Raw genomic sequence first — 13,633 nt, 5'->3', positions numbered from 1 at the left:
AGCAACACAGAAATGAGGCACAGAGTGAACTACTCTTCGAAGAACCGATATCCACTTGCCTGCTTAGCAACCCTAACATTTCCCCCCCTCCCCAAAGAAACAGGAAAAGGTTGTTAACATGAAGGGGAAGTTGTAGTCCCAAAACATCAGGAGGGCCGAGTTTGCCTATGCCTGTCTATGCATTGGACAATAGAGAAAATTACAGTCCCAGGAGAAATTGTGAGCAAGATAGCTGTAATCAGAACTTATCTGCAGGTTTAAAAGAAAAAGCAATATATTCCACATAAAAAATAAACAACCAATTATTTAAAGGATTACCCACCTTTTTACCAGAAGCCTGAAAGATCTTTATTAAAGAACCAGACCTCCTATCAGTGCGAAATATATATACCTGTGAAGTTTTAAACAGAAGAATAAACTAATTGATTCTATTGCATATGAATCCACTCATTATTGATTAGCAAAATACAGCATGTTTGTGGGTACTTCATCCATTAATCTAAAACGTTTTTGCCTTACCTTTCCACAAAATTGAAGGCAGATTAGCAAAATACAACAAAAAAAAAACTAAGAATAAAACCTAAGTTTTATTAAAGATGGATACAATTTTTAAAAGCAAACAGAAAAAGCAAGAGCCACCCGCAGTGAAATGTGAGTTATCTCTTATGAAAATCCACCAAAGACTTTTGTAGGTAAAGCTGTTTTCAAGTGGCCTCTAAAAGAAATCAAAGTAGGTGACAGGCAAATCTCTCTGGAGAAGACTTTTCGCAGTAAGACAAGGAGTACTGTATCTGCATGGCCTCAGGTTGGGATTTAACCCCACAGCCCCTTTGTATCCGTGTTGCCTCTTTGCACAAGCAACACGTGAAGAGGGCATCTGTCAGCGCTGAACTGGTTCAGCTCAGTATTAGCAAGCCCTCAAGTCCCTAGTCCGTCACAAAAGAACATTACAAAACCAAGGAAGATCAGCACTGCAAAAAAATGCTTTGCACATTTTTTTGAAGAATGTTACATAAACAATACAACAATGCATAACAGTGGCATTGATCCTAACATAAGTTAAGGAAGTTCACAGAATGAATGTTTTCCATTTCCTCCTCCACACTGCCCTTTCCCACCTACCCAAACGCCACCACCCTCCTTAACAACACGGGATGTGTATAGGGGCCTCTGAGGAAGGGGATAACCAGCCAAAATTGGCAGATCTACACGTAATTTTAGGACACTCCCACCATATATTCTTCAGAAGAGCCCCCAATCCCCAAAGAGGCTTTTCGTGGGTCTGGTGGGAATGAGAAACATTCCTCCCATGAACCACTTTTAAGGCAACTAATCTTATGATCCAAGCCAGTGTCAATAAACCCTTTCCAAATTACTGTAGCCCCAAATGCCTTGTTCATCCTTTTTTCCGGGAACTCAGTCAAAACAGTGAATATGCTGCCACATTAGTTAAATGAGCCATTGTTTGATCGAGAGCCACACCTTTCCGACGCCTCCATCCTGAGGAGCTCCTCCAACGACGTCTGTCGTTGTCAGCTGAGAGAAGTGACCCGCTGTCACCGCATATCCTAAGCAGGGCATTTTCAGGGTGGACGAATGGGAGGAGAGAAATGACAAATGAATTCAGAAAAGGAAACAGGTCCAAGGAAAAGGTCAGCCATCTGGATGAAAGCAAAGTTCCCTCCCTCCTCCTTTCTTCTCATAGAGTGTAAATATGCTAGGCTTATTACAAATAACCCCCCAAAATCAACAAGAGGTCTGCTCCTTCAGTACAGGAACTTGCTGGCACTCCATGCGGTGCTGGAAGTGACAATAAGCAACTGAATGTCTCTTTTTTTCCACTGAGACCCAATGGCAAAGGTGTCGACAGAAGCTGTGAGGGTGACACGCACAAGAGCTTAAGCCAGAAAGGAGCCTGGTTTCCAAAATAAAAATTAAGAGTACAGATGCTCAGCGGGATGAGAAACACACTGGGGTGGGGGGGAACAGTTTGCTTCATGTTGAAGGAACTATCTTTCATGCCTGTTTAGTGACCGATTCCATTTGGCACCCAAAAACGGGGGTTCCCTCAGTTTAAACTGCTATGCCAAGGGATGTGGGGTGAGGGAAGAGATATAAAGTATATGCTTTAAAGTAAAGGTAAAGGGACCCCTGACCATTAGGCCAGTCGTGACCGACTCTGGGGTTGTGGCGCTCATCTCGCTTTATTGGCCGAGGAAGCCGGCGTACAGCTTCCGGGTCATGTGGCCAGCATGACTAAGCCGCTTCTGGCAAACCAGAGCAGCACATGGAAACACCGTTTACCTTCCCGCTGGAGCGGTACCTATTTATCTACTTGCACTTTGATTTGCTTTTGAATTGCTAGGTTGGCAGGAGCAGGGACCGAGCAATGGGAGCTCACCCCGTTGTGGAGATTTGAACCGCCGACCTTCTGATTAGCAAGTCCTAGGCTCTGTGGTTTAACCCACAGCGCCAACAAGAGCTTAAAATTGTTTTAATCTTTCAATGCTTTTGTTTTATGCCTTTTATCCTTTCAATGTTTTATCCTTACAACTGCTGTGATAAGTTTTGTGATCTAGCAGTTTATAAATACTTTTACTGATAATAATAATGATGATGATGATGATGATGATGAAGCTTGGCTAAGGATTAATACAAAAATTAAGGGCCTACACTAAGGGGAAAGGGTTTGGAAGAAGTATCAATAATGTGGCCCAATTTGCCATCCTACAGATGATATATTATGGGACAGGAGGAGTCTGTAAGTAAAGGAGGAGGAGGAGGTCATGGTGGTTCAGCTCCCTGTAAGGCTGTCATTTCATAGTCCCTTCTGCCTGCAAAAGACTAGCTTTTCAAATCTATTCAAAGGTGGAAACCTCAAGGTCATCAGGATATCCAGCCAACTCTTCTCTAAGAATTTCAAAGTAGCTTTCACTAAGTGGTTTGTGTTTTTTTTAACAAAAAACAGACTAATAGTGATAGCGGGCTGAAGAAAAGGGGTGATTATCCAGTTTTTAAAAGCATTTAAAACCAAACAAAAGAAGAAAGTGGAAATCTGGAAATGCTTTAATAATGAGAGCAAGTGGTCACTGAGGACTGGGCAGAAGACATTAGATGTTCAGTATTTCTCTTCTGTCACTCACTGCGTTTTAAATCTTAGTATTCAAAGTATTATTGATGTGCAATGTCTTCAGTCCCTATCTTATCTTGGCAGATATTCTTTGGAGCAATAGACAGCTGTGCCTACTCAAAGAACTGCTATCCTCAGAGTACAGGAGAAGAAAACGAGAACATTTAGAGCTTATAGTTTAGACATACCCAAGAGGTAAAATTAATATGCTATACAACATGTGCAACTGGCTGGGAGTTGAATTAAAAAGTTCACAAATCCCAATCTATAGTTTAGCCAAGCAGTTTTCAGACTTTCAGGAAGCCATTTCCACATTCTCATCTACTGAGACAACCCTGCAAATGTTACTGACCCCTACACTTCACAGAAGATTATGGGTTTTTTCGTATTTGAGCCCTGCTTATGAGGCTTACTGTCCATTTATGAAGCTTACTAGCATCATCCCGTGTGAACCAAGAGTGCAACGCAGGACACACCTAACACTGACCTGGGAAAATAATAATGGTGCATCTAAGGAAGTAGACTGCAGTCCACAAAAGCTTGTGAGATAATACATTTGTTAGTCTTTAAGTTTCAAGATCCTGTTGCTTGGGGAAACAACAGTCTCTCTAGGGAGGGCATTCTACAGCCGGGATATCACCAATGAAAAGGTACTCCCTATTTGTCATCTCCTGAACCTCAAAAGGTAAGGACACCTGGAGAAAGACCTCAGAAGACAACTCCAAGTCAGTATATACAGAAGGAGAAAAAAATCGAGGTAACCTCATCCCCAATAATTAAGGACTTTAAAGGTCCAAAACGTGTCACTGAAAAAGCTCTAACAAGCTTTCATAGAACACAAGGGTCCCTGAAATACACTGACTTAGACCATAAGGCCTAAAATAACCCATTCTCTGTGTATTTTCTTTCTTTCTTTCTTTCTTTCTTTCTTTCTTTCTTTCTTTCTTTCTTTCTTCCCATGGGGCATCCCAAAGCAATTTACAACATAATAAAAACTTATATGAAACAGCTGCATATATAAAAACATTTTTCTAAACAAATAAAGATATAAGCAAACACTTTAAGACAACCAGAGCACATTCATAAAATCAATTCAAATCTGATGCAGATACCAACTAGGATTTTTTTAAAAATGTCCATTTAGAAGGCTTATATTCATGCAGATTTCCCATACCTACCACTAAAAAACTTTGTGCAAGACAGTTTAGACTGGTATCCCACAACCTGGTGCCTCCCAACCAGCAGGTTGTGATGGCTGAGATTCATGGGAGTTGTAGTCCCAACATCTTGAGGAAACCAAGATTTGAGACTAGTAACAATGGGCAACTCCATATCACTTACCTAGGTATGTATACCGCTTGGCTATCACAGATTCATCATTCAGCTTGAAATAAATATTGTCAGTGAGATTCAGCACTTTGATGGTCCCGGTCCAGTAATAAGATCCCGGGGCTCCCATGACAACCAGCTCCTACCAACAGAAGAGTTTCAGCAGTCAATAAAATAAATCTTTGAAGCTCCTCAAGCATGATGAAGAACTGAAAAGTAATCATCTTCAGAAATTCTGTGGTGCCGGGGGGCAGAGAAGACTGATAAATTGGGGAAGATTGAAACAGGTTAAAATAATCTAAACTTTCTGGATTACTTTAAGAGCATGAATTGTATTGCGCAATTAGAATGTAATAGCCTGGTTTGTGTGTCACATTAAACCATAGTTAAAATAAACTGTGGTTTAATGTGAATGAGCACCATGCTGATGCACACTGTTGAAATCCCAGGTGTTTTGCTCTTCCCCTTGTAGTAAGAAGGGGAATATACCAATTTGTTTGTTACCCAGGTGAGGAACTCCTCCTACTGCTGGGAAACAAACTATGGTTTTGCTTGTTGCGTATCCAGCTGCAGGTTCTCCAAACAAACTACGAGCAGAAGCCAATATGTGTCTGTGGCTTAGGGGGAACAAACCATACGTCTGGGATATAACAGTGCATCAAGCTAGAGAATGGCTTGTTTCCTAGCAGAAGAAGCAGCAAGGGAGAAATGAAGCAGCTCATTCACATTAAACCATTTTAACTGGTCCATTGCCAACGCTGAGAAGCAACAGCTCTGCAGGGTGCCAGACAGTACCAGCCCCCCGGGAGACGCTGGGGACAGAACCTGGGACCTTCTATCCTGCATGATGCTCTGCAACATAAAAGTCTCACTGCCATAATTGAAACAAAGTCCCATAGACCTTTTCTAACTGTATATCTATAAGTCCCAGCAGGGAAAATTCAGGCTTCAGTTGAAAGTTAATCTTCAAAATTCTCCGTATCAATATATATATATATTTGTATCCAATATTTTTTGGCTTTTTTACACATCCACCAAGCATAATAAAATGTCCCTTCCTGTTCTTTACATTTCCAATAAGTATTTGTTTGCATAAAGCATGCAATGAACTTACTGAGGCGTGGCAGCAAAGGAACTGTCATGTTTTCAAGGACTACCTTTAGCTATGAATCTATCCCCAGCACTTCTCCTCAGTTCAGTGGAAGACTTTGATCTTTGAAATTTCAGTGGTGCACAGTGCAAACCCAAAATTTGGCATCCGCCCCCCCCCCCTTCCACTGCCTTCTAGTGTCAGCGCTCAGTGTGGTGGACCCAGCAGCACTGCCCCAGTCTCTGCTCAGTTCTCTTATAGGTAGTCACAGTTAATCCTCACAAGAATTCAGCTTGGGCCTCAGAAACTTTGGGATCCCCTAGGCTGCCTAACTCTTCTCCACCAGACCGACAAACTAGGCCTGGACCATCAGAACTTGGCTGCTTCCATCTACACAAGGTCAGAAGCTATAGCAGACAGTTCTATGCATACAATGTATGTAAACACAACAGGCTCCATAACTTTGAGTGGCTGCTCTTTTGGGACAACCAACCCATCTCACAGCAGAAAACAGCATGCATTAGCAAGACGGAATTCTTGTGCATTAGACGCTTGTCTGTTTGACCCAGAACTCATTTATCTACATTTCCTGCTCACTCTGAAATGGCTGAAGCTCTGAGGCAGTGCACCAGAAGTTCAAAGCCACCTTTTGAATGTGGAGCAAGCAAAGGGAGTTCAGAGCATGGGAAAAGGAACAGGCTTGATATTGCAGACAAGTCAGGAAACAGCTGCTGCTGACACGGCTCTGGTGATCAAACGCGTTATCAAACAGGTTGCCACACTTTCCAGATTAACCTGAAAAAATCCCACCAGCTTGTTTTGAACACTGTAGCACATGCTTTGTTTATATGATCCTGAGTGATTAAACCCTTTGGGCCCGATGCAAAGATGCTCTGGAAACTAACCTCTCTCACATTCCCTTCCAATCTAGATTTGCCCAAGGCAGAGCTAGACATTACCAAAAGCACATGATGGCTGCCAAAAACAGTGGCCTTGTGTCTCGTTTCCTGTTCTCATAAGCTTCTTTGATCATCTAGCCCAGAGCTGGCTTGCAGCAGCTCTGAAGGGTCTCAGGCAGCAGAGGTCAACAGGGTGGCACAGGCCGGGCAGCGCTGTGCATCTGGCTTCCTGGCACCAAGCATTTTCCAAGAAGGAAAGGTGCAGAGAGCTCAGTGCAGTGCAAGCGCAGTGATGGAGCCAGCAGAGCACTCCTGCCAGCGCAGCTACACTGCACTGAGCTCCCTGAGTCTCTCCCTCTCTAGGTAAGCAGCAGCAACACTGGGCATCAAGTCTGCACCACCCTGCCAACCACTGTTGGTCTCGGGTAGAAAGAAGTCTGACATATCCCTTGGGATGCTGGAACCTTGGGAAACTGGGACGGTTCTTCCTCTAACAGAATGCAGTCATGAAATGTGTGGTGTTACATCGCCATGCCCTCAAGACACCTCCCTGCCCCCTACCCACAGCAGCTACTGATGTGAACCTAGGAACAATGTTAGAAACTTGGTGGCTTAAAAAACTCCAAAGCAGGAAGCAAGCAAGAAAGGGACTGAATTTTAACCAGATCCAAGTTTGCAGAGTTAGCATTATGGGATGTTGAGTTGCAGCCTGCCTGCTGCCTAATTTCCAAGTACGAGATATATCCACATTGCATTATTTTTCAACCATGCAACCAGAAACAAATAGCAGCTACCACCTGGAGAGGCATAACAGGAATAAGAGGTCCCAGATTTTCATGTTTGTTTTGCACTGTGGAATTTCTTCCTGGAAATAAGAATTTACCTATGAGAACTGACCTGTAATACATGAAACAGTCCTCTGGGGCAGGCACCCCCAAACTCTGCCCTCCAGATGTTTTGGGACTACAACTCCCATGATCCCTAGCTAACAAGACCACTGGTCAGGGATGATGGGAGTTGTAGTCCCAAAGCATCTGGAGGGCCGAGTTCAGGACAGGCCTGGTACCAGCGCCTGGCATGGTGCGGTGAATCCTGGGACCCAGCAGTCCACTGCTGCCACCTGGGCCAACCTCCACCTTGACTATTTCTGCTGCCAGCTCCTTGATGCCCATTGCAGAATCAGGGCAGGTGGCTTGACTGCCACTCCAGGAGCCAACTCCCCAGAGGCATCAGCTTAAAAACACTGGCCTTGCCCCTTATGTATGCCCACTGATTTGGGCATGTAACCCAGGGGGCTGACTGGGAGGGGTCCCATCAAGAAGAGCACTTTGTCCAGGGCCTCCCAAAATCTGTGCCCATGCCTCCTTCAAAGATAAAAGATTTTGTGGGGGACAAAGTCACACTAAGCCACCACACCTGAGACTGAGACCCACAAGCCACATAGTATTCAGGCTGATTTCTGAGAGCCCCAAAGCACAGGATTCATCACGGTCAGCGTAGGTGGCAGAGGCTAAACAAGGGATAACTGCAATGGCTTTTTCACAACTTTTCTTGATGCGGGCGCTACTTCCCACACTTTTGCCTTCGCAGTATATCACGCAGCAAGGAATGACCACAGCTCGGCTGTAGAGCAAATCCTTTGCATAGAAAAGATATTAGGTTCAAATCCCATTAGAGTCCTGCCTGAAACCTTGGAGAGTCTGTGCCAGTCATAGATGGACCAGCTGGCTATGTTGCATGTGGATGTATGCATGGTGTTAAAATAAGCACCTATAAAGTAAGTGAACTGGGAGTGTGCAAAATCACTATAGTTTTTGCATAGTGCCATATGCAAAGCTGCAGAATAAATGGACAACATAAACGCTGGGAAACTGCTGCACCAAAAGCTTGAAATCTGAAGATAAGTTTCACAATTTGGAGACTTTTTACACCGTAGCAACTGGGAGGTCTTGGCCAAAGCTCCACCACTCACCTCTGTGAAGTAGCCTGCTATTCCAGCCTGACATGAGCCATGCTCTTCGCCATATTTCTTCTTATACTCTAGCAAGGAGAAGGATTAAAGGGGAGGGGGGAGACAAACACAGTCACGTCAGTCCCTGCCAAATGTGTGTGGTTCGCAGTTGCACAGTCCCGTCCGCTTCATTCCACATGTGCTGCTCAGCGCTGAGTTGCAGGAGGCCCTCGGCGGAGCCAGCACTGGGAAATCTCTGAAATTCACAAAAAACCTCAGAAATCCAGGCTCCTTTGCCACAATACATGGGTATTGTCAAAGCCAAGCCTTGGAGGAACAGCACTGTAAACAGATAACACTTCCCCGTTTGCGAAATCTGAAAGGGTGGGGGCCAGGAAAAAGCCTCTGACCATTTAGGAAGGGAGACCAGCCATGAGACTGGAGAATGAGAGAGAGGGAGACCTGCATGTGAGGGGCAGCCTGATGGCTTGTAACTCGCAGAAACTCAATTAAGGTGGAAAGCATTGATCAGAGGCAGACTGACTTAACCCTTTGGTCTCCAACCAGAATGAAGTTGAAGAACGCAGAACGGCGTTTGCTCACATTGATTCTTGATGCCCTGCCTCTCCCAGGTCTTCTCTTGACCTTCTTTCCGTGTCTTTCCCTTTACTCTTTTTCCTTCCACTGTGATAATTTGGAATATAACACTTTGGGGCAGAGGCCTAGTCCATGGACTTATGTTAGGCTATAAAGCAGCATGTACATTGATGGTGCTATAACAATATCAATAAGACCACGAGGACAACAACAAGAGCAGCCTAGAGCCTGGGAGGAGGAGGAGGAGGAGGAGGAGGAGGAGAAGAGGAGGAGGAGGAGGAGTTTGGATTTGATATCCCACTTTATCACTACCCTAAGGAGTCTCAAAGCGGCTAACATTCTCCTTTCCCTTCCTCCCCCACAACAAACACTCTGTGAGTTGAGTGAGGCTGAGACTTCAGAGAAGTGTGACTGGCCCAAGGTCACCCAGCAGCTGCATGTGGAGAAGTGGGGAAGCGAACCCGGTTCACCAGATTACGAGTCCACTGCTCTTAACCACTACACCACACTGGCTCTCCACACAACACAACACAACAGAGGCTCAGGGAATAGTTGGCACGTGGCATCACCAATACCAGCCATGAATATTCCTCTGGTCCAGGTTTTGCACCTCTGAATTACTACTCCGCTTTCTTCAAGGTAAGCCAGGATTGCCTGTTCACTCACCTTCAAGCAAGACCACCCCAGTTATACACATCATCTCTGTAATGTAGAAAAATTCAGCATAGCACAGAACTAACAGGGTGTTTTTGAAGAAAAATTGAAAGCTACTGCACATCCAAAAGACGCCATTTGGGGAAAAATAAATGAATCATGATAACCAGTCACACTGAGAGCCCCATAGAACCATGCTTGGCGGGGTACTAATTTATAGCTAACTTAGCAGACAAAATGTGGATAGTGTCATTATATGGTTTAATCACTAGATGGCACTGGACTTAGTTGACCCTGGGTAAAAGGAGTTTTCTGTGTCTAGTCTGTTCTTGTCAAAGAGAGACAATAAAGTTCTTGTCTGGCTTCTTGACTGGTGTGTCCTCCAAGCCCTCCATGACAATTATTTCTTCTATGGTGTTTAAGTTTTCTTGTCTACTTCATTTCCACTTGCTCTGGAAAATTTAAACCAAATGGCAAACCCGCTTAAAGGCTGTTGCTACCAAGGCACCCTGGGAATTGTAGTATTGAGAAAGAACTAACAAAGGATCTCTTAAAAGAACTGTCCACTCACCAAACTACAATTCCCAGATTTATCTGAGCCAAATGAAAACAAGTGAATACAACATGAAACTGGTTTAAATGTGCAGTGTAGCTGTGCCCTAAGAATCAAAATGTTCAGGGCTACAATTTTAACAAGAATTTTGCACTTCTGTCCTTCATATGAACAGCTTCTGAACTTCACAGTCAAATCTCTGGCAAGAATATCATAGTATCATTACAGCATTTATTCCCACTTCCTGTTTCTTGCGACATGCTCCCCCGTGATAACTGGGGTTTCAAGGAAAACATAGTGTGCTTCAGTTTCTTTAAAAAATTGCCATGTAACCTGGTAACACTCTGAAACAGCCAACCACCGACTCATTGCTAAATTATAAGGAATGTACTTTGCAGATTGTCTCTTTGGAACCAAATGTATTCCTCATGGTTTGACAGACCACAAGAACTGTATAATGAACTCTTAGCTTCAACATAGAAACAGTCTGTTTAAAAGAAAAGGGAATATTGACTGGACTGGCCAGCAATTATTTCCACTTTTAACAAATATAAAGATCATTCGTACTGGGTAAATTCCAGCAAAAAGCAAGTGGGGAGACTCCTGATCATTTTATCAGGGTCAGGATTTCATTCATTCCAACAAAACAGAAAAATGAGTATGAATAATATGTTGATAAGACAGTGGCCTTAGGTAGCATAAACTGAGAAAGCTAAGCAGTGTCAGAGGCCATATATGCACTATATCAAACCACTTTAATTCATAACAGTCCCCACCAACAAATCCTGGAAACCGAAGTTTGTTACTGCTTCTGAGAGTTGTTAGGAGACTCTTATCCCCCTCATAGAGCTACAATTTCCAGAGCGGTTTAACAAGCAATCCCTCTTCCCAGGGAAATCTGGGGATTGTGGTGATGTGGGGAACAGGAGTCTCCTAACAGCACCCAGCACCCTCAGAAAACTATAGTTCCCATAATGCTCTGGGAGAGGCCATGACTATTTAAAGTGTCATGATGCTACTTTAAATGCATAGTGCAGATGGGCCCAAATGGTCACAGATTTGATAAAAGACTTCCTGAAAAGTGGAATGGGGGGCAGAGCAGCACAATTACAGTGGTGCCTGGCAAGACGAAATTAATCCGTTCCGTGAGGCTCTTCGTATAGCGGTTTTTTTGTCTTGCGAAGCAAGCCCATTGACAGCTTAGCGGATTAGCGCTATTAGAATTTAGCGGCTTTTAGCGATCAGCTGATAAGCGGCTTAGCGGCTTAGGAAAAGGGGGGGAAAGGGGGGGAAACCCGCAGGAACTCGCAAGACATTTTCGTCTTACGAAGCAAGCCCATAGGGAAATTCGTTTTGCGAAGCGCCTCCAAAACGGAAAACCCTTTCGTCTAGCGGGTTTTCCGTCTTGTGAGGCGTTCGTCTTGCGGGGCACCACTGTATTAGGCAGCTATTATCAAAGCAAGCTGGTTTAAGATATTGCCAAGCCAAATCATGCAAAGTACACTGACAGGGAATTTCCCTGAGCAGATACTGGACATTAATTGTTAGGAATGAGGTGGGCCACAGTCACAGCTAACAGCAATATGGAAATAACCAAAGTGGTTGATCAAGAGCATGGGTAGACAAACTAAGGCTCAGGGGCCGGATCCGGCCCAATCGCCTTCTAAATCCGGCCCACAGACAGTCCAGGAATCAGCATGTTTTTACATAAATAGAATGTGTCCTTTTATAGAAGATGGATTTCTGGGTTATTTGTGGGGGCTGCCTGGTGTTTTTATATGAGTAGAATGTGTGCTTTTATATAAGATGCATCTCTGGGTTATTTGTGGGGCATAGAAATTCGTTCATTTCCCCCATATATATATATAGTCCGGCCCCCCACAAGGTCTGAGGGACAGTGGACCAGCCCCCTGCTGAAAAAGTTTGCTGACCCCTGAGTATATATAATAAGGGTTATATAATAAGGGTTATTTCTTAAACCCTGTGTTGCTGTATAATATGCTCCACTCTCATCTACACATGAGAAAAAGGAAAATACATTTGAGGTGTGGGTGAGGAAAAAACAATGCATGGAGGAACAAGGAGATGTTGTGTTGCAGGCAGAAACAGAGCTATAGAAAAGATGGTTGAGGAAAAGAATGGGCCTCTTGCATGAAGCAGGAAGAGCACGCAAGCCCCATTCATTCTAGGCAATCAACCTTCTGAAGCAAGACATTTCTTCCACGGGGCTGGCATATCCTGATCAATTGTTCAAGAAACAATGAAAAAGGATTGGCCATCTTAGGCAACCCCCTTTCCAAAGCTCTGAAACACGGCAGAAGAAAGCATGACGAGAGGCACTCAGCGGCCACATGCACACATTGAACACTTGGGCGTTCATATTTGCATAGAGCCCCCTTCACAGAAACCTAGATTTGTAGAGTTGGAAGGGACCACGAAATGTCCCCTGGCATGCAGGAATAGTTTGCCCAATAATTATAATTAATAATTGTAATTGTAATTGTAATTGTAATTGTAATTATTTATTTATACCCCGCCCATCTGGTTGAGTTTCCCTGGCCACTCTGGGCGGCTCCCAATCGAGTGCTAAAAACAATACAGCATTAAATTTTAAAAACTTCCCTAAACAGGGCTGCCTTCAAATGTCTTTTAAATATAAGATAGCTACTTATTTCCTTCACATCTGAAGGATGGGTGCCACTACCGAGAAGGCCCTCTTTCTGGTTCCCTGTAACCTCACTTCTCGCAATGAGGGAGCCACCAGAAGGCCCTCGGCGTTGGATCTCAGTGTCCGGGCAGAACAATGGGGGTGGAGACGCTCATTCAGGTATACAGGACCGAGGCCGTTTAGGGCTTTAAAGGTCAGCACCAACACTTTCAATTGCACTCGGAAACGTACTGAGAGCCAATGCAGATCTCTCAGGACCGGTGTTATGTGGTCCCGGCGGCCACTCCCAGTCACAAGTCTAGCTGCCGCATTCCGGATTAATTGCAGTTTCCGGGTCACTTTCAAAGGTAGCCCCAATGTGTAGGACTTGAACTCGCAACCCTGAGATTAAGAGCCTCATGCTCTTCCTAGGATTCCACTTAGTGAGAAATTCTGTGTATCTACTTCAGTAAGTGCATAGGGCCCCTTCTCACACGGATAACGTTTCCCCTTCAAATATGGGGGTATTTTTGTGATACTCTAGTGAGGGGCATATGAAACTTGTCAGCCTGGGAAGGTAGCCCATCTAGGAGAAGGAAAATGGATTCTAAACCTCTGCTGCATTGCAGGCTATCTTCGGAAGAAGAAAATGCGAAAGAGGAAACCCTACACAAATCTGGAGTCAAGTCCCTAAGCTGTTTGGATGGCACCTTCTACACCTCCTTCCCGCAACTCCAGCAGCCAAGCTGGTGCCAGATGTATCACTCCGTTTTTCTTTGGACC

At 44.3% G+C, this 13,633-nt stretch overlaps 1 protein-coding gene across 1 annotated transcript in view; it reads right to left on the bottom strand.

The window, feature by feature from the left end:
* The window catches only part of ITGA9 (integrin subunit alpha 9), a 234,436-nt gene that overhangs the window by 189,219 nt on the left and 31,584 nt on the right, over nt 1-13,633 (bottom strand). Inside the window, exons 5-8 of the mRNA XM_079947527.1 lie at nt 8,421-8,488; nt 4,472-4,601; nt 1,483-1,568; nt 323-391 (exon numbers count right to left, since the gene is read on the bottom strand). Of these exons, the coding sequence (XP_079803653.1) occupies nt 323-391; nt 1,483-1,568; nt 4,472-4,601; nt 8,421-8,488 (353 nt within the window). The remainder of the gene's footprint in view (nt 1-322; nt 392-1,482; nt 1,569-4,471; nt 4,602-8,420; nt 8,489-13,633) is intronic.

The sequence above is a fragment of the Podarcis cretensis genome (assembly GCF_951804945.1).
Source record: "Podarcis cretensis genome assembly, chromosome: 12".
Classification (NCBI taxonomy): Eukaryota; Metazoa; Chordata; class Lepidosauria; order Squamata; family Lacertidae; genus Podarcis; species Podarcis cretensis.
The sequence above is the reverse complement of the archived record's forward strand: the minus strand, read 5'-3'. Positions and strand labels throughout refer to the sequence as shown.